Below are 20,582 nucleotides of genomic sequence, written 5' to 3'. Positions count from 1 at the left end.
ATTTGATGGGAGGGCATTCCATAGGGTGGGCGCCACTACCAAGAAGGCCCTCTGCCTGGTTCCCTGTAAACTCACTTCTCACGGTGAGGGAACTGCCAGAAGACCTCCGGAAGTGGTCTCAGTATCTGGGCTGAACGATGGGTTGGAGACGCTCCTTCAGGTATACTGGGCTGAGGCCGTTTAGGGCTTTAGCACCATCAATGTTGAAAATGTCATTATGCTTGGGTTTAGAAGACACTTTTAAGAACATCATGAATTCCCAGAGAACAACACACTAACTCACAAAAATCTGGAGGTTTCTCATGAACTAAGAAAGCTTGATTGCAATTTTCTTTCAAAATCAAATCAAGATTATTTTGACCCATTATCGTGGGGCCACTTAAAGGTGTGGGCCCATAGGCCACTGCCTACTCTGCCAATTTGGTAATCCAGCACTGCTCGTTCAGTGATTACTTGATCGTGGGACTGCCGTGTGTTGGTGAAGAGAAGGATCTGAAATGAACCAGGTGACATGGTTCAGCAGGAGCCTGTTCATCTGTGTGACACAGCCTGCAGATCTACTGATCGAAGACGTGCCTGTTTTATCTCCATATGCTCTGCTGACATGGACTTTATTATTTCTGACAAGACAAAAGTTTTTGAAGGACATTAATCCTAACTCAATATTTCTCAGGTGTTTTATCCCGTCTGAAAGGCTACCAATCCCCACAGACCCTCATTTGCTTCTTGCCCTTTTGGTCGCATTCTCTGGGATTGATCAGCATCGCGCTCTTTGCAGAACCTGCCATGGGGCCGATTTGTCATATTTCTCACACAGAGTTATTTCGGTGGGGGCAAAGTGGATAGACAAATGATTGCCCTCAAGACAGTAATATGATGCACAGCCGGAATTGTTCTTTTGCCTGTTGTATATAAGAGGAGGAGGTTCAAGACTGAACAATTGCACACACAGTGCTCTTCTTACAGAGCTCAAGAACAGCCCATCGCTAATGGCTCTTAGGAAGCTCAAGGGCTGACCCATCCGTCATGAATCCTCCAGGATATGCTACAGTCTAATCTGTCAGCGTTCTTATGGCTGCCATTAAAGGTGGTAGATATTCAGGTCCTGTCACATGACAGGGTTTTAACCCCTGAAAGGAGTCTGGACCGTGTCATGTGACTGGAGCCAGACCCATAAATACCACTCACCAAGCAGCACTTTTCCATGTCATGCCTTTATTGCACAAGACGATCCTGTTTCCTCTCTGTAATATCATGTTGTATTTCCCAGTATTCCCTGTAGCCTTTAGGTCAGTACTTAGGAAGCTTGAGAGCCTTGGCGTTTCATAAAATCAAATGGATTTTCTAAAGCTAATGAAAGAGCTAAAGTAAGGCGCCAGATGTCTGGATTTGACCTGGGAAGCACAATAATTATCTGCAGGAAAGGCTTTCTCCTTGATGCTGAATATCCAGTATATATATATAACACAGCCTTTGCCAACTTGGGCCCCTCCAGATGTTTTGGAGCCACAGTTGCCATAACTAAATCAGGGAACTGTAGCTATACACCCTAAAAGAAGCATTAGGCCACCCCAAATGCCACTTCCACACCACAAAGGTGTCTCTCTCTCTCTCTCTTCTCTTCAGCGATCACTCGTAGCCGAGTAAGATTGTCTTCCATAAACACGGTTTTAACAATGAGTCCATAAGTGACTGTGGAGGCCAATTCTGGACCCACATGTCCTTCCACAGTGGGGACATTAGTTTCCGGGCAGGAGTTGATCATGGTGTGGATTTGCCAAGCGTGTCTTTCTCTTAGCACGTTTCTCCCTTGTGTCCTGAGTTCGAGTGTCCTCTATGGCATGTCATAGAGTTGAGTCTGGCCCAATTCTTTCTTTTCCCACTAGGCACTGCCAACTATAGCAACTTCACACAAAACCTCACAATTTCAAATGAAATGTTTATTTAGTTTGTCCTGGGCATATATAGTCTCTTGGTGTCTGTCTGTCTTAGGAGACAATGGAGGAGTGCACCTTTGGGGGTGAAGTCAAGCTGTTGGAAGGCTGCAGCGCCTGCTGTGGCTGTAGAGACCGATATGGGAGAGACATGTTTTGCTGCAGCTGGGGCAGATGAAGGCATCCAGTTGTGCTGCTGCAGATGCGCTATGGCGTTTCTTCTCTCTGTGCTCCTCCCAATGGTCATCCCTCCTCTGGTCACTGCTATGGATACACAACATGGCTGCCTGTCTCCAGGCACTGTGGTCATCTGCAAGTGATTCCCGCATAGCAAGGTTGATGTTGCCAGCCTTCATGTTATTTTTCCAGACATCTTTGTAACACTACTTGTTTATTTTCAGATGAGCCATCATAATGATCATCCATTTCCTCCTAAAATAGATGTTCACCGTCTGCTGAACTTAAGTCCTGGTTACCACAGTTGGGGAGTTTGCACAGTTGGGGAGTTCGCACATGAGCCCATTTTTTAGGCACACACATTTTGGTAGCTCACACTTCCTTGCGCACTTGCAGGCTGGTAGACAAAGCACAGCCTCAGATGCTGGCAGACTCTCCAGCCACCCATCTCTGACTTCTGACTTCCAGCCCCTGCCCACAGGACTTGGTGTTCTTGGGTCCTGCTCTAAACACCTTCTACATATCATGGACTGATAACTTGCACATTGAGCATGTTTAATTGAACATTCCTGCATGGTGGCAATTGGTAGATCTCTACCTTTCCTTTCTTAGCACAGAACAGGTGGTACCTTCGATCCTCAACATTCAGTGCAGAAAGTATGGGAGCACAAAGACAGCACAAAGACTGTCTGGAGATACTGAATATAACCTAGAGTATCCACAAGTGTACAAGTTATAAGTTAGTGGAGGAAATGTCTGTAACAACAAACCAGAATACAAACGAAATATTACAGAGAGAAGCCGGGGGTGGGGAGGAGTTAATCACCATGGTCAATAAGAAATGCTATAAAATAAATAAAGATGGCAATGAGGAGGTGCCTTCTCACTATACCTGAAGAAGTAGGTGGATGAGCACTTCTGCGTGCATCCATGCTGACCCAGAAGGCTCTGAAGCAGTTCTGTTCTGATCTGCTGACATAGAAGTTGTTATGTGCCTGGGATTTAGGAACAGAATTGTAGCGTAAGTGCATTTGCCAGTAAAAGGAAGGCAAGTTCCCTAGAAATCTTGGGAAACAAACAAGAAAGCATTTTTTGAATTGGATCCTTGATTATTCGTCTGCGGAGATAATGGGAAAACTATGGACATGTTGACTTTATGTTCCCAAACTTTCTGCTCTTCCAATTCCATTCTTCCAGGATAGCAATTGCTTGTACTGAAGTGAACCTCATAATCCCCATTAGTTCCAGTGGTGAAACAAACAATGCCTTGCTCCACCACAGCTAAGGGACTTTCCAGACAATCAGCCTGTAGTGCAGCAAATTGGGCAGTTGTTGCTCATTTGTCACAGCAGATCTGCACAGTTCCCCCAAAGTTTATGCTTCTGTTGCAGAAACGTAACTTTTACAGCGCTCAAACCACAAGGTGGAAGGAGAAGTATTTCCCTCTCTCCATAGTACATCGCAAGTACAGTGGTACCTCGGGTTACAGACGCTTCAGGTTACAGACTCTTCAGGTTACAGACTCCGCTAACCCAGAATAGTACCTCAGGTTAAGAACTTTGCTTCAGGATGAGAACAGTAATCATGTGGCGGTGGCGGCGCAGTGGCAGTGGCAGTGGGAAGCCCCATTAGTTAAAGTGGGGCTTCAGGTTAAGAACAGTTTCAGGTTAAAAACAGACCTCCAGAACGAATTACGTTCTTAACCCGAGGTACCACTGTATTCTTGCCAGTGCTGTGTGTAGTATGATTGTATGAGCATCATGAACATCTATTGGATCATCATACCTGTGATACAATTGTTGATGAATGGCAATGTCCATCATGCCTAAATAATTTTTGAATTTTGCATTTAGAAGCCAAGCAGTCTTGCACCTGCACTCACGTAAAACGGCCTTAAAACAACACAAACACCAGCAAGGCGACCTCCTCTCTTCCATTCTGAGAACTCTGCCTTTTCATTTCAGTTATTGTAGAATTATAGAATCATGGGGTTGGAAGGGACCTTTGGGTCATCTAGTCCAACCTCCTGCACTTCAGGAATTACAGCTAAAGAATCCCTGGCAGATAGCCACCCAACCTCTTATTTAAAAACTTTTAATTAAGGAGGTTATGCATTTACTTATATAATTTCTGCTCTACTGCTCCCATCCCAGCTATGTAACACAGCTCACAGTATGAAGAAAAAATCAGGACCATCAAAAAGAGAAAGAAAAATTATCCACAGCTCTAAAGCAGTATAATTCAAAATCCCTTTAGAATGACAATGAAAAAATGAACTGGACAATTCATTATTCATTCTGATTTGCTCTCTGCTGGTTTTATGTGCCCTCTCTGAGTTTCTCTGGATTGCACACAGGATTTTCCATTGTTTTGTTTTTATTTTAAGCGGTAGACACAATCCCCTGAAGCAACGCTACTCCCACACTACCCATTATGTAAGGGCTGAATGGCATATTACTGGCTTTGAATCAGGACTTAAGGGGCTATTCCACAAAGGCTAAAACACGTTAGCCTTTGCTTAGGCTCTGCATTATATTTGTCTGGCAATTGGAGCACAGTTGCTTGGCACATTAAGGATATAAGATGAGCCTGCTAGACCAGGGCAGTGGCACAAATAGACCAGAATCCTGTTCTCACAGTGGCCAACCCGATGAGTCTTTTTTTTTTTTTTAATTTAATTTATTATTTGTACCCCGCCCATCTGGCTGGGTTTCCCCAGCCACTCTGGGCGGCTTCCATAAAAACCAAAAATACACTAAAATATCACAGTCTGATGGGAGTTGCAGACCCAAACTTCTGAAAGGTACCAGGTTGGCAAAAGCTGATTTAAATTGGGAGCAGATATGGTCAGGTTTTTTTAAAAAAGTGCTTCCCGCAAGTAAGGGTAAAGGGCAAAAAAGGGGGGTGAGAAGGTCACATATTCATACCCTTATATTTCTTCATTTATTTGATTTGTATCCCACTTTTTCTCCAGGGAGCTCCAAGTGGTTTTTGCCTTCCCCGTTTTATCCTCACGACAACCCTGTGAAGTAGGTTAGGCTAAGAGGCAGTGACTGGCTCAAGGCCACCCAAAGAGCTTCACGGCCGAGTAGTAATTTGTACCCTGTTATCCCAGGTCCTAGTTCAGTACTGTAACCAATACACCATACCCATCAACTACCCCAGAAAAAACGGGGCATCATTTTTTGCTGCAGGACAATGGTGCAAAATGGCCGCCACTATACCACGCAATTTCAGGCTACACTTTTTCGGGCATAGCACCCAAAAACAAACATTTTGGGGGGGGGTGTGATCTTGCACGGGTCACATGACTTACACAGAAGTGCGGGCCCAGGAGATAATGTGCAAATAAATATTTTGCAGTTTAGTTTTTCAGGTTTTAATTTTGTTTCTTTGTCTTGTCTTATTTATTTGTTTTGAATACTATATATATATCAGCAACCTCGTACCCAGTGGCTCAGGAACGCTACAAAAGAATGAAAGATCAGTGCAGTTTGAATAATAATGGCTAAAATCATAGAATCATTGAGTTGGAAGGGACCCCAAGCGTCATCTATTCCAACTCCCCACAAAGCAGGAATCACGGCTAAAGAATCGCTGATGGATACAAGAATGCATTATATTAGGGAAACTTGCATTGCGAAATTATGTACATGAGGAAAGTTGCATACCAAAATTTTACGTTAGTGCTGATGAATTTTCGTGAGGGCTTTAGAAAAAGAAGAAAAGAAATTGCAAACCGGCGTGGAAAGCTGGAGAGCCGAACGTAAGAGTGGGAAAAGGAGAAATTGAGAGAAAGCAAACTTGACAGATTCGTCCATCCCTTCGCTCTGTGCATGTTACCCCCATTCCAGTTTACATTTGTCAACCATAATTTATGCCCCTGCATAATTCATTGCTTAAAATAAATATTGAAGCCCAAGAGGAAAGCTCTGTGCAGGATTTGTAACGTTAAAACAGAAACGCACACCAAAAAAAAAAGTGCCAAGTAAATGGAAGTTGTGGTTAACTTCAGTTCCAGTCTTATTAGCATTCTCTGGGAGTACTGTAAAACAGACTTAGCATTTAAAAAAATGGGGGGGGGGGGGTATTTTACTAGCCTCTATTGTGTCTGTTGAACTGCTGCTCTGTCTTTAGTACAATCTCCCGCAATCGAAATCTTCTATTAAAACCACCTGCAGGGCTTTGTCAGCTGAGGCGAAGGCTGTCAAATAATGGGCCTGGCTTAAGCCAATACAAGTCATTAGGACGGAGGTGAATTAGAGATCTTGACGTTGCCAATAGGAGCTATCTATGATCAATTGATACCTTCCTCTGATAAAGTGGGGCTCTGCAGAAGACACCCGCTTCCCCCCCCCCCCACGATCCCCCCCCCCCCAGATTCATCCACCTAGGCCTCTAGCCCTGGATCCAATTAGGAGTGAGGAATACCAGGCCCGGGTTTGTGCTGAAAGGCCATCAGTAGGCCTATCCATTAATAACTCTCCAGTGCGCTGTACATTGTAATTGTCAGGCTGCAATTTACAGTAATCCTCCGATGCGGGGCGGGGGGGGGGGGGAGAGAAGAAGAAGAAGGGGGGGTCGGACTTAAAGAGCTGCAGCTGATTTGAAATTCATACAACCAGTTGAAAGAGAGAAAAACAAGATGCACGGGTTAAAAGGCCAGAGCGTGCAAGTGTGTGCGTTGAGTGACAGACATTTTAGTACTAGCAAGGGACCATATTTTAAAAGGTCACTGAAAACTTTTGGCTTGGGCCCTCTGACAAACAATGAACTTTCCATATATTTATTTGCCATCTCTTTGTTTTTACAGCAAGCAGAATAAATGAGTTAAATGACGTTGCGGGGGCCTGCACATTGTCAGCACAGGTTATAAGTCATTATTAAACTCCATCAAATCAGACCCAACCCGGTCTAGGCAACGAGACTAAAAGTTATTTGCATTCCTTCTGTCATAAAAAATCATATCCCCTTACCCCGAGACTTTCGTTTCTTTATTAAATGCAGCCACAAGAGTATTTCAGGTCTGGCAACGTGAGCTCAGGAAACCTTACTCTGTATAACTCAGTGTAACAGCTTAGAACCGATTCCACTAAAATGTCCCAGTTGAGTGTATCTGGGCACTCAATCAAGAAACACATATTACTTTTAAATAAGATTAGCCTTTCTATTTTGCTGCTTAAGTTAAAACTTTTCATGTCATTCTCTGGCTTTGTGTAAACCCCAAACCTTCCTTTCGGGGGGGGGGGGGATGTGTCGCACAAAATTAAAAACCTGAGGCTAAAGGTGTCTGAGCAAACGTCACCTAATGGCAGGGCCGGCTGGTCGGTGACGAGCAAGTGTTATTAAAGAAGATGGATTTCCCTTGTGCTTCCCTGGGTTTGTAATTATGCTGGAGCAGTTAAGTGCCTTTTCCTTCTAATGGCAAAAGCAGCATCTCTGAGTCAAGGACTTAAATGACCTCTCCTCTTGCCCTTTCACCTTCTCCCAAATCCCAAGTCAATACCTGCAATCCCCTCCACGGTCCTTTCATACCTTGCCATTGGGCTAGAGAACACATGACCCACTGGAGATTATTGGACTCCAACTCCCATTAGCTTTGGACAGTGTTGCCAATAGCCAGGGATGATGGGAGTTGAAGTTCAGCATCATCTTGGAGTGCCACAAGTTCCCCACCCGTCCTATAAAGTAAGCCCTGGATGAACCCAATACAGTGGTATCTCTAGTTACAAATTTAATTTGTTCCGGAGGTCCGTTCCTAACCTGAAACTGTTCTTAACTAGAGGTGTGCTTTCGCTAATCGGGCCTCTTGCTGCCGCTGCGCCCCCAGCACACAATTTTCATTCTCATCCTGGGGCAAAGTTCTCAACTCAGGGTAACTCTTCCAGGATAGTGAAGTTTGTAACCAGAAATGTTTGTAACCTGAGGCGTTTGTAACTCGAGGTACCACTGTATGAGGCTCCCCCTGCTTGTTGCATACATACCTGCCAACTGCAAGATGTTTAGGAATGCCCTCCTGTATTTTCCCCAATTTGAGATCTGGTGATAAGGTCTATGTATCCCGTTGTTCTTTTGTGCTTTATTTGCAATGCCAAAATTGGCTTCTGGGTGGTTTGCAAGTTTAAAAACCAATAACATAAGCATTGAAGTATAAAAATCCTCATTAACATACCCAATAAAACAGTTTTATCAAAACATTAAAAGGTAAAGGTAAAGGGACCCCTGACCATTAGGTCCAGTCGTGGCCGACTCTGGGGTTGTGGCGCTCATCTTGCTTTATTGGCCGAGGGAGCCGGCGTACAGCTTCCGGGTCATGTGGCCAGCAGGACTAAGCCGCTTCTGGCGAACCAGAGCAGCGCACGGAAATGCCATTTACCTTCCCACCAGAGCGGTACCTATTTATCTACTTGCACTTTGATGTGCTTTCGAACTGCTAGGTTGGCAGGAGCTGGGACAGAGCAATGGGAGCTCACCCCGTCGCAGTGATTTGAACTGCTGACCTTCTGATCAGCCAGCCCTAGGCTCTGTGGTTTAACCCACAGTGCCACCCGCGTCCCAGCATCCATGATTACACTTCCATATTTCACAGGTGAAAACAGACACACCTTGGTGATGCCCTTAAGTCTCCTAGAATTATAGAATCACAGAATTGTAGGGTTGAAAGGGAACCCAGGGGTCATCCAATGCTGAATCACAGCTAAAGAATTTCTGACAAATGGCCTTTCAACCTCTGTTCAAAACCCTCCAGTGCAGTAGAGTCTACCACCTTCTAAGGCAGAGTTTCCCAAACTTGGGTCTCCAGCAGTTGTCGGACTACAACTGCCACTATCCCTAGCTAGCAGGACCGGTGACCAGGGATGATGGGAACTGTAGTCCAAAACCAGCTGGAGATGCAAGTCTGGGAAACCCTCTTCTAAGGTATTCCTTTCCCCTCTCAAACACCTGTTACTGTCAGAAAGTTCTTCCTAATGCAGAGCTTTCCAAACTGTGTTTCGCACATGTAGGTGTGTCAGCTGGAGGGTGCAGGTGTGTCGTGTGAATGCTGCCTACAATCCTCCTGGGGCTAGAGTGGAGTTAGTTGAACCTCGTTTGCTAGTAAAAACTAAATTACTGTGTTGCAAAATGATGCATGTCTAAAAAGCATGTCACCAACATGAAAAGTTTGGAAAGCTCTAGCCTAATGTATAGTCTCATTCCGAGGATCGCTGGCCAAGCCCTCCAGGCACACCAAACACTTTGATGAAGACTGTATTCCAGTTGCTATATGCTAGGGTTGCCATATGTCTAGAATTTCTGGGACATAGCCAGAATACTGCAGTTGGAAGCAGTGTTCGGGCAGAAATGTCCATGAAAATCCTGACATGTGGCGATTTTGCCCAAAAAGCTCAACAAGTTTGGCCAAAAAAATTAAAAATATACGGCAACCCTACTATGTGCTGTATTCATTCACTCCAAAGTAGCCTGCACCACACCACTTGAAAAAGACTAAAAGGTAAAGGTAAAGGTACCCCTGCCCGTACGGGTCAGTCTTGACAGACTCTAGGGTTGTGCGCTCATCTCACTCTAGAGGCCGGGAGCCAGCGCTGTCCGCAGACACTTCCGGGTCATGTGGCCAGCGTGACGAAGCTGCTCCGGCGCACCGGCACCAGAGCAGCACACGGAACGCCGTTTACCTTCCCGCTAGAAAGCGGTACCTTTTTACCTACTTGCACTTAATTGTGCTTTCAAACTGCTAGGTTGGCAGGCGCTGGGACCGAACGACGGGAGCTCACCCCGCCACGGGGATTCTAACCGCCGACCATGCGATCAGCAAGTCCTAGGCGCTGAGGTTTTACCCACAGCGCCACCCGCGTCCCTTGAAAAAGACTAGGGAATGCTATAATAGACATATATAATTGTCCTCTAATATGTCAACTCTAGTTTTAAATAAACCTCAACACACAAGGCCAGCCCAGGACATTTTGGGGCTGGAGGCAAAGGAAAAGATGGCCTCCCATACACTGTTCCAACTGGGCATGGGGCGGGGGGGTGGGTTTCCAAAGTTGATGGGCATTGCTATGAAAATGGTGTAAATGTGCCGCTTCTTGTGATCAGTTTTGTAGGGCAGGGCTTACTCACTCCCACCCCAATATTTTATTCAAGTTGGCACTTCTGCAGGAAAGTACTTGAATGGTCCCTCTTAACAGGTTGTGGGGCTGAACCTGAGGGCAGCAGACTGGCTGTGTGGGCCTAAATAGCTCTGTCCTCCAACAGAGGGGAATGTCCCAGGAGCAGCTTTCAGGAGGAACAGCCAGGGCTACCAACTCTGATCACCACACTCCTTGATATTTGATGTCTGAGGCAGCTACCTCAACCTGCCTAATGGTTTTCACCTGCCAATGGAAGGAAGTCAACTATGTCTTGGGAGCTCCCACTCCCTGAGGCAGCAGCTTCACCCTGCCTAATGGCACATAGGAAACTGTTTTGCTGGTCTGACTATTTGCCATTTAGCTGCCTCGCCAGCTTGCTGGTTCTCAGATCCTTATAACTAGAGGTGCTCCGACCCTGAGCTGTGGTCTTTTCACGGGGCCATTTCATTACTGAGTGAAATGATTCTAGCCTGAACGCCCTGTTGCTAAAAGTGGTTTGGGATAGGAGGCAAGACTGTATGTGAAAAAAGAATCATATATATGCTATTAAATCAACGAAACTCCATTCATCATAGGTGATGAATTCTGACTTTGTGAATTTTGAATAGGCACTTGCAACTCCATTGAGTTACTGCAGAGATTGGTTATGAAGAGTGTTTATGAATTGCTTTTACAGTTCTTTCTCACACAAAAAGTAGTTTTATGACAGCTTATGGCAAGAATTGATGCTGGATTCATGCAGCACGATTAGACCTTAAAATATTTTCACTGGGATTTGTTCACTAACGGTATATAATGAACCTTAATGTAATGAATTAGAAGGCTGTGTGGAGAAATTCTGCAGAAGTCTTATTCTCTCTCCCCTCCAATCTCCCCCGGCTTTTAAACTTGCAGTTTCTATTTTAAAGCAGCAAATCTCAGGTCGGCATTTTACAACCATGGCCCCAGCCCCCAGATGCTCTCACACCATAAAAAGCTGTGCACGTGTTGCTGGGCAGGAGAATCTCTCGTGCTGAATAAATAGATGTCAAGTCAACTTTGACAGAGGAGTGAGGAAGGAACAGAGAACAGTGTTTCTGCCCTTCAAGCACGTGATTAGACCTCACAAAGCTAGATTTGATCACACACAATTTTGCTTCTATGGCCACAATCTGGGGATCCATTTGTGGAAATCTCTGTCTCACTATGAATACAAAAGAAAGTTCTTCACACAGTGCATAGCTAAAATTGGATAGCTTTGAAAGATTAGAGAAATTCAGGAAAAATAATGCTGCTCTGGTCCATGGGGTTATGAAGAGTCGGACATGACTAAACAACAACAAGGCTATCAAAAACTACTAGCCATGTGAGCTACGTTCCATCTCCAGGGTCGGAGCTGCTGGAAATCACGTCAGTAAGATTAGCTCACTGATGGCATTTTCCTCTTATTCTCGCTATTATCTACTGGGTAAGAGCCCATTAATTTAACGTGCAGTTTTGGAAAGAGCAGTAAGGCAACCTTGATCACTCAGCTACTAGCTCTTCACTTCCACACTACTAATGCTCAAGTGCAATGAAGACAGTTGGAGTGCTGTTGTTTTCAAAGTATATGACTCCATAAGATCTGAGTGTCAAGTTACGATTCCAAATACATTTTGTGAATATTTGAAAATAGATATCCCCCCTCCCAAACTGGTTTCAAACCAAGAAATGCAGTCACTTATATGATATCCTAGTCACTGTTGTGGGTTTTCATACAATTACAACTTCTTTGCCCTGAAATTGTAGTGAAAGGACCAACTTCACCCCATTCAGTCATGCTTAGGAAATAACTGGATGACCTCAGCACAGGCATTAGCTGTCAGTCTAACCAATCTCTCAAGTGTGTTGTGCAGATAAAATGGAGAAGGCAGAGAATTATGTACAGTGGTGCCTCGCAAGACGAAATTAATCCATTCCGTGAGGCTCTTCGTATAGCGGTTTTTTCGTCTTGTGAAGCAAGCCCATTGACAGCTTAGCGGATTAGCGCTATTAGCGGTTTAGCGGCTTTTAGCGGATCAGCTGATATGCGGCTTAGGGCTTAGGAAAAGGGGGGGGACCCCCGCAGGAACTTGCAAGACATTTTGTTTTGCGAAGCACCTCCAAAACGGAAAACCCTTTCGTCTAGCGGGTTTTCCATCTTGCGAGGCGTTCGTCTTGCGGGGCACCACTGTACACTGCCCCAGGCTATTTGAAGGGCAAGGTAAAACGTGATCAATATTCATGTTAATACTAACACTTCTACATTTACATGCATTACATAAGGCTTTAAGGAAAACAGTAAACACAAAAATGAACAGACCATAACTTTATTGGAGATATATTCAGCTACAATTATTACAAAAAAATCTATTAAAGGTAATTGTGATCCATAAGGTGCAGACTGCAAATTTCTGCAGCATGATTACAGTATGAATGAATTACATTTTATGTCCCTTAGACAGCTGCAGCATGTGATGGGAAATATTTTATTGTCCATCAAATTATGTTATTCATTCTACTTGATTTTAACCATCTTTACAGTCAAACTATTTACAATAAAAAAGCCTGCAATTTTCAATGCTTGTTCAACTTCTGTTTCTCTAGATAACTTGCTGCTGTAGTAAAACTGAGTGCATCAATCATATCAATTTAAACAGTCTGTGGTTATCCAAATTAAACATATGCAAGTGGGGAAGCTATAAAAGGACTTAGGAAATAAAACTGATAGATTAATGTTGAGTTACTCTTGCATGAAGTTGCAATTAACGGTTTTGGGCTGGATCAAAACTAAGATAGTTGAACTTAAGTTCCACTGAAAGCAATGGATCAAGCTAGTCATAAGTGTCACTGATATCTATGGGAACTAAGTTCAACTCGCTTAGTCTAGATCCAACCCTTTGTATTCTACCTGACTTTATGGATATCTGTTATCAGACTTCTGCTGGTGAAAATGTAGGTTTCAGTTACATTTCATGGTTGTAAAGTCTTAAGGATTTAAAGACACAGTCTTATAAATATTAACACATCTTCGCTTCACTGAAAGTGAAAATATTTGCCATTAATAGTGTAGCGTTGCCCTAGGTTCAGTCTCTTTAATTACTCACACACAACTAATTCCATTACATTCAATGAGGAAGGTAGAACAGCGCATGGCTCAAATATTGTCAAATAACTTTTTTTTTTCAGTTAGAAAAGGCTGTGACTTTGGGGACTGCCAGTTTATGCCACTTGCAGATGTGGCCTTACCCCTTACAGGACTTCTCACAGTTCAATCTGGTTAAAAATTCTGCCCTCTGGACTTGACTAGATGATACCTACAGATAGATCCCTTGATATTCAAAATGAATGTATGCATGTTCAGTGAATTTACAGCAAGGCAGGGCAAGGGAAGGGGAGCTCGAAAAGAGTCAATTTTAAATATTAACCATTTCACAAGACAGTAAAAGGATGGCAAAAAGAGACACTGCTAGGACCCCGAGAGTCCCTGGGCAGTGTTCTGCTTGTGCAGTGTGGATCTCACGCCTCCTTTCTGCAGCCCTTTGCATCCACTGAAAAGATAGGGGAGGGACAGGGACTGGGACTGGTGGCCAGCCAAATGCCAATGGTCAAAGATAATGGTAATTGTAACCCAGCAACATCCAAAGGTCATAGGCTCCCCATGTCTGGGTTAATGGATCTCCAGAAGGAAATGGGACAAGGTGTGGGTAGCTGCATCTGGGAGAGATGACTCATTGGAAATTGGAGAACACCCCCTCCCTTCCCACTTGCAGAAGCACCTTCCAGTCATGCAAGGGGCTCTCTGGATCCTAGACCAAAGTCTTTCTTCCTTAAAATATAGAAAAAGTTACAGATAAAAAAAACCAACAAATAGCCTATTTCAGTTGTGCAATTTAAGTGACAGATTGCAGGTATTCTAATCATCTTTTTTCAAATTCAGTAAATCAAAGCAGCAGCAAGGCCCAAACCACATTAATTCCTCTAATTAAGTATCTTTCTCCTTGAAATGAGGTAAAGCACGGTACCAAGTGCAATGCTTACTTGTGCTACATGAACAGAGCAGCACAAAACAAAGCCATAACAAAAATAAAAATGCAGCATAGTTAGGAGGACTGTTTTAAGTATACAGTGTAACAGAACACACAAACACACACACAAATCCAAAATTAGGTTCATGCCAATTAACCCCTCTGCTGTCTACATGAGGGGTCTGTGTGATACATTGTGAAGACAGGCTTGCAACAGTCCATTTCCTCTCATGCTTGTAGCATGTCAAGGGATTTCGATCCCAACCTTCAAAGGGTGAGATTTAGGTCTAAATAGCATACATTTTCCAATACTCCAACTGTACTAAAAGGGGGAGGTGGGTAAAGCAGTTGCACAGCATGGAAACTAGTGTGTTTTTGCATTCTAACAGCATTATGTAATATTTGAATTAAATCATACAGCAAAAAGGTTGTTGCATTAAACACGCACACACACAAACAGCAGCAGGACCTACATTTATCATTGGCCCCTACTCAATATTTTCAGTTTCAGTTCATTAGCTTTCTTCAACAGGGAGGCATTGAATACTTCTGATTAGAGAGTGTAATTATTCCTATTGCCATCAGGCTACACTCTTAACCTTTGAAATTATCCAAGTATGAAACATTTATGTGAAGCATTTGCTATCTTTCAGTCTCATGAGATTGGTTTTGATTTTACATATGGCATTTCACAAAAAGAAAAGAAAAACCAAAGCTTATATATTTGATTGGGGTAATACATGCCCTTTTTTTGAATTACAGAAACTTGCAAGTTTTTAAATGCTGATCTGGGCATCAGCAAAGAAAACTATCAACATTAGTAGCTATTATTTACTAGAGCTGCAAAATCCTTGCTTTGGGCTGCAATTGTAGATTTAACAGTGTTTATTCATAAACTACCTATGCATGAATAGAATTTAGATGGTAATCCTCAATCCACTTACCACTGAAAAGTCTTGTTAAACTCTAAGAATACTTTTACAGCACCTCAGATTAGTGGTTTGAGGACTACAGCTTTACCTAAATGTTGTAACAAATGTCACAATACAAAACTAAATTTCAGGAATACTATGCATGTAGTGGGCATTTTCACAGACATTTTCACAGCAGCTGCTCATACTGAAGCTGAAAAGGGCCGACTGGAATCAGCTGGAATCACCTGAAGGGTGTTTCTCTGTGCCATCCTGGACCCAGGTAGGTTAGTGCTGCGTAGAAGTCAAAGGCAGGAATATCAATAGGTTCACAGGAAGTTTTAACCTCTGCGTTCCCGTGAGCAGTCTCCAGGTACAGTTTTGCCAAGCTAAGAAGCAGAGACAGACAGAACACCACACATACCACATGCAAACAGGTTGAACTCAGTTAAACATCTCTGCGTGTGCATATAATTACGCCCCCAACGTTTGATCTGTAGGCAGCCATTCATGGAAAAAGCAGGATGTGGCCCTGGATGCCAGCAAGGAGAAACACCCTTCAGGTGAGCTTAACAGACCCTTCTCCTGTACTGGCATACTGGACCCAGATGGGATGTTTGAAAGCTGACCAACATCAATAAGGTTATTGGTGGCTGCCTAGGGTGGAGGAAGCACACTTTGTAAGACTCATCTTCCAAAGGACACTTCAGCTGAAGCAAATAGGTCTACCTTATAATGACAAATGACCCCGTGGCTCCCTGGCATACCTCCTAAAGAGGTGTGTTGGTTGAAAAATGCTGCTGGAGCGAGCAGTTGTGGTGGGCAACTTTAGGAAGTCACAAGCCAGGGAAATGCCAGCCTTAATCTGCTTTGCCCGGGTCGAGAGCAGAAAAGATAACAACAAGGAATCTTTTTATGTTTGAGTCCTAGAGATGTAGCGCTTTAAGGCATCTTAGGGAGTGCCACATCTTCTGAGTGGGGTGGAGTGGGAAGCTGCAGAAAGTAGGCAGAATGACCTCTTCGTATCAGTGGAAGGTCAAGCTGGCTTTTGGGATGAAGAAGGGATCCACATGTCTGGGAAGGTGCACCAATGTTTGGCCAATGAAGCCACTAGTCTTGTCAATACAGAGACTTGAGTGTCTTGCAAGGCTCCAGAAAATACTTGGATGCCCAACATTTGAACACAGTGGACCTGCTTCCCATAACTTTGCCCAACACTGCTTTTGATTCATTCATACAGAGACTTGAGTCCAAATCAGGGTAGTCATGACATACAAGGGCAGGCCGCAGTGGTACAAGCAGAGGCTGCTGCTGAATAGGTTAAGTTGGGGGAAAAGAAGTTTGCAATATCTGCTAACAAAAATTGCATGTTTTTAGTTCATTGTAGCTGCATGAATAGGGAAAATGATTTGACTCAATAGCTAGGGAGTTTAATCAGAGAGGGAAAACCTGGGAAAATCAACAGTGGGAGGGGGCAGTGGTAGAATCCATTGCAGAAGTTATTTTTTTCCGAATAAAAATGATTTTAACAACAATCAAACCTCTCTCACACACGGACAACACAAGTTGTAAGAAAAAAATAAAGCTATCTGAGGTAGCCATGGTGAGCTAAATAGTAGGATGCTGAACTCTGGCTAGGACTTGGGCAGATGAGAATATCCCCCATGGAACACAAAAAGCAATCAGTGAAAAATACAAACAGATCAAAGCATGCAAGAAGAAAGGAAATTAGAAGGATTCTGGCCAAGTACACAGTACAAAAAGAGCAAGTAAAGAAAAAGGCAGGTGAAAGTAGAAAATGCAAGCCTGAAGCTGAGGAGAAATCAGAAACCTTCCTAAGCTGCTGCTCTCGAGGAACGTATTTGAAGACCGATTCCAGGAACAGTTAAAACATCCTGTGACTCTAACGACATTCCCGTCTTCGGGCTCTAGGCAGCACTAACCTACCTGGATCCAGTGTGCCAGTACGGAAGAACGGTCATTTTCCAAACTGAAAATGAGGCTTGCTTCCTCATCCAGGGGGGTGGGGGTAGGGGTGGGGTGTCTGCAGCAAAAAACAAAGAAACTTTTGAGCCATGTGTGTAGTTCATCCTTGCACATGAGCTTGTCTTTTAATCCTTCCATGACATTTTACTTGCTCACTGTGACTGAAGTCACACAAAAATCTTTCATTTCACTTCCATCGTTAGAAAGATTTGTTAAACTAAATTCTGTATTTCAGAAAAAGTTTAATGTCTTCTGCCACTAAGGTATAATCCTTCTCTTTTAGAAAGGTAAGCCAGATGTTTTCCCCTCTAAATTTTGAATGCACATGTGTGAGGAAGGGGGGTGTCTTTAACACAGAACACAGTATTATCTGTAATTTAACACATAAAACAGCATCAAGAGCAGACCACTGTGCTGGAAAACATTAAAAAAAACTTGCTCAGCTCTCTCAAACTTCAAGCATAATTAATGGGGTAAAATTGCAGCAAACCTCTATTGATATTGGTGGGAGTGCAAGACGACCCACAGCTTTTTAAACAAGGTAAAATTAAGAGGTATTATAGTTACAGTGCAAAAATTAAAATTTCAAGCATAATACATACACATAGCACCAAAAACAAACAAAAATGCATGCAAAAGGGAAAAAGACACAAAAAGAACAAAGAAGAACTGAGGTATTTAAGTGAAGGGTGCCTACAAATATCTAAAGAAACTTAGGCATAGCCTAAAAAGTATGCTTTCATATCAACTGAAACAATAATGAGCTAGTTATTCTAAGGTAAAGGACCTAAATCACAGATGTATCAAAAGTATGGCAATTTCTCTCACACAACAACTTCCATGGCATTTAACAGCACAGCTTTGGTAGGTGAAATATGCATGCAATTCTGAAAAGTACAGTAAGAAATTTACGTGGAAATCGCTCTTAAAGGTGTAAAGGTGCTCCGTTTGTTAAATATGTATCCAATATAAAATCTGCAGCATATTTTAGGTGCGATATGTCAAAAGTTATTTTTAAAGCAACAGTTTGCACTGTGCAGTTAGCTATTATTACAAAGTTCCAATACTGGAAGCAATGCCTGCAATCCACCAGGAAAATCTCTTGCACAAATCCCTTGAAGGGAAAGGAGGTTCCACAAGAGTGATGGACTGTGCTCAGTCTCGGTTTCTGTAACAATGGAAATCAGCGAGAGACTTTTCTGTTTGCAATAACAAATAAGATCTGTACTAACCATTTCCTCTGAACTGTTAAAAAATAACCTCACTACATATATATGAATACGATTTCTATTACAGTCCTGTAATAAGTTAGGTCACAGCTAAACTAACATGTTGTACTGTAAATATGGAGCTTCATCATTGTAAAATGCGTTCTAAAAATGAAGGGAATGTAATACAGTTTGCTCCAAGGAGTTCAGAAATGAAAGGTTGCATGAGTGAGGGCTTATGTACTTTTAAGGCAAGAACCTTTTGATGCAAGACTATGTGGCATCAGTTTTAAAATCTATCTGATGCCAGACATTTCAATTTAAACCTGTCCCTAACAAACAAGTGCAATAATGATTGGGAATGCCATCTTAATGCAAAGATGGCATGGAAAGAACAAGGACAATACTGGCACACTTAATCCTTACACCAAATCATCCGGTGCAGTTTATCAACTGCTTCGTGACTGGCACTAGTGCACAGATTTGAGGAATTTCAAGATTAATATATATATATATATATATATATATATATATATATATATATATACATATATATATAAATCTAGTAACTGCAATAGGCATAAACTCCCTGGCCTTTAAACACTAAGCAAAGCTGTACTGACAAAGTAAACCAAAGATACCTGACAACAATTATTTTGAACACTTGCTAAATGTCATCATTAAAGCACTCTTGTGATTAAACAAAGCAGAAGTGAGGAAAGAAGACAAGATTGTGTTTGCGCAAAAAAACCCTATAACTACATTTCGTTCCAAAATTATGTGTACATGTTAAATGTTGTTAGCTATTTGTTATCAAACTTTAAATGCTGTCTTCAGTTTGTTCCTCTCAACATATATCTTTTAAATTTCTCTATTGAGTGTGTGGTTGTTGTTGTTGTTGTTTTTAAGAGGTGTCTCAGCTATTTGGAACCTGAGGTTGATTTGCTTTGAGGCTTCGTAGAGCTCTTCTTGCTGCAGCAGATTTGGCGATCCGATAGCTTCTTCCAACACCTTTGAACTTTCCCTTTCCTACAACTTCCACAGTTACTCTGACCTTTCCATCATAGGTTCTTTCCGCAGGACTGTGTGAGTGGAGGGGAAGCAGGAAAAGCAGAAATAAACACATATGCCAATTAAAACAAAGATACTCAAAGTGGAATCAATTCCGGAAGAATAACCATGTTAATCTGAAACAGCGTACGGTCCCGTGAAACACAATTTATTGCAACATGAGCTTTTGTAGAAGCAACAGCCTGCTGCAGGGATGCATGAAGTATAAAGACATTGTGTACATATACAGACATGCATCCAGTGGGAGGAAACAAAAACCCTTCACATACTTCAAATGGAAGCAAAAGTGTAGTTGGAAGTTCATTACTGTTTTTCCTCAGTTTTGAGATTTCTTTCCCAGAAGAGTATGTCATTAAAATGATTACAAGGACACTGGGTGGCATCCAGCTAAGCAGTTCTACTAGCAGACGCACTTCTAACTGTACAGCAGAACATCCCTCTCCTTCTCCCCTCCGGTCCCTAAATCTGCTCCAAAGTACTGAAGGAAACCCTAGAACATATTAAAGGGGTGTACAACAAGAGGAGGAGGTCCACTGTTAGGAAAAGAAAAAAAAAAAGCTTGTGCCAGCAGAGCTGTTTAGCTAGACACCACATATTACTATTAACTTTGTTTGTGACCTTATATTGAAGGGCAGGTAAGAAATTAAGGTCACAAACAATTTTAAAATGCAGCAATTTTAAAATACAGTTTTTTAGAAATAATACAAATATATTTCCTATTATACAGTAAAACACAATTATAATCCATTGCAAGGTGCATGACTTCAGGAATATTTTACAGAAATATTAAGCAGATTAATTCTTACCTAAATTTAGCTGTCTCTGGCTCCATTTCCAGCAGCTCTCGTACTGGGGAACGGGGCACATTTGCAGAGAATTTCTCTGTGATTAAAAACAACAACACCATGTTTGTAAACCCTCTTAACGACAAACAATGAATTACTGAACATTTCTTCTGAGAGCTCCAATGTTACCTATTAATGGCCTCATCATTGGATAGTACACTTGCCAAACCATTTCAAGAGACATTCCACTATCCATGTAAATGGCACCAGCGAGTGACTCAAATATATCCCCCATGGCCTTTGGTACTTCTATGTCCTCCTCTTTTTCTTCATCTTCTTCAGATCTTCGAAGCTAA

At 42.6% G+C, this 20,582-nt stretch overlaps 1 protein-coding gene across 2 annotated transcripts in view; it reads right to left on the bottom strand.

Moving 5' to 3' along the window:
* Nucleotides 1-18,907: 18,907 nt before the first annotated feature.
* DICER1 (dicer 1, ribonuclease III) overlaps nucleotides 18,908-20,582 on the bottom strand; it is a 49,775-nt gene continuing 48,100 nt past the window's right edge. Inside the window, exons 17-19 of one of the 2 annotated variants that reach the window (XM_079947846.1) lie at nucleotides 20,416-20,578; nucleotides 20,248-20,323; nucleotides 18,908-19,452 (exon numbers count right to left, since the gene is read on the bottom strand). In XM_079947846.1, coding sequence (XP_079803972.1) covers nucleotides 19,287-19,452; nucleotides 20,248-20,323; nucleotides 20,416-20,578 — 405 coding nt within the window. In that variant the 3' untranslated portion in view covers nucleotides 18,908-19,286. The remainder of the gene's footprint in view (nucleotides 19,453-20,247; nucleotides 20,324-20,415; nucleotides 20,579-20,582) is intronic. The other variant, XM_079947845.1, reaches the window with a different exon arrangement.

The sequence above is a fragment of the Podarcis cretensis genome (genome assembly GCF_951804945.1).
Source record: "Podarcis cretensis genome assembly, chromosome: 1".
NCBI classification, from domain to species: domain Eukaryota; kingdom Metazoa; phylum Chordata; class Lepidosauria; order Squamata; family Lacertidae; genus Podarcis; species Podarcis cretensis.
Note: the sequence above shows the minus strand (reverse complement) of the source record. Positions and strands in the feature narration are given on the sequence as shown.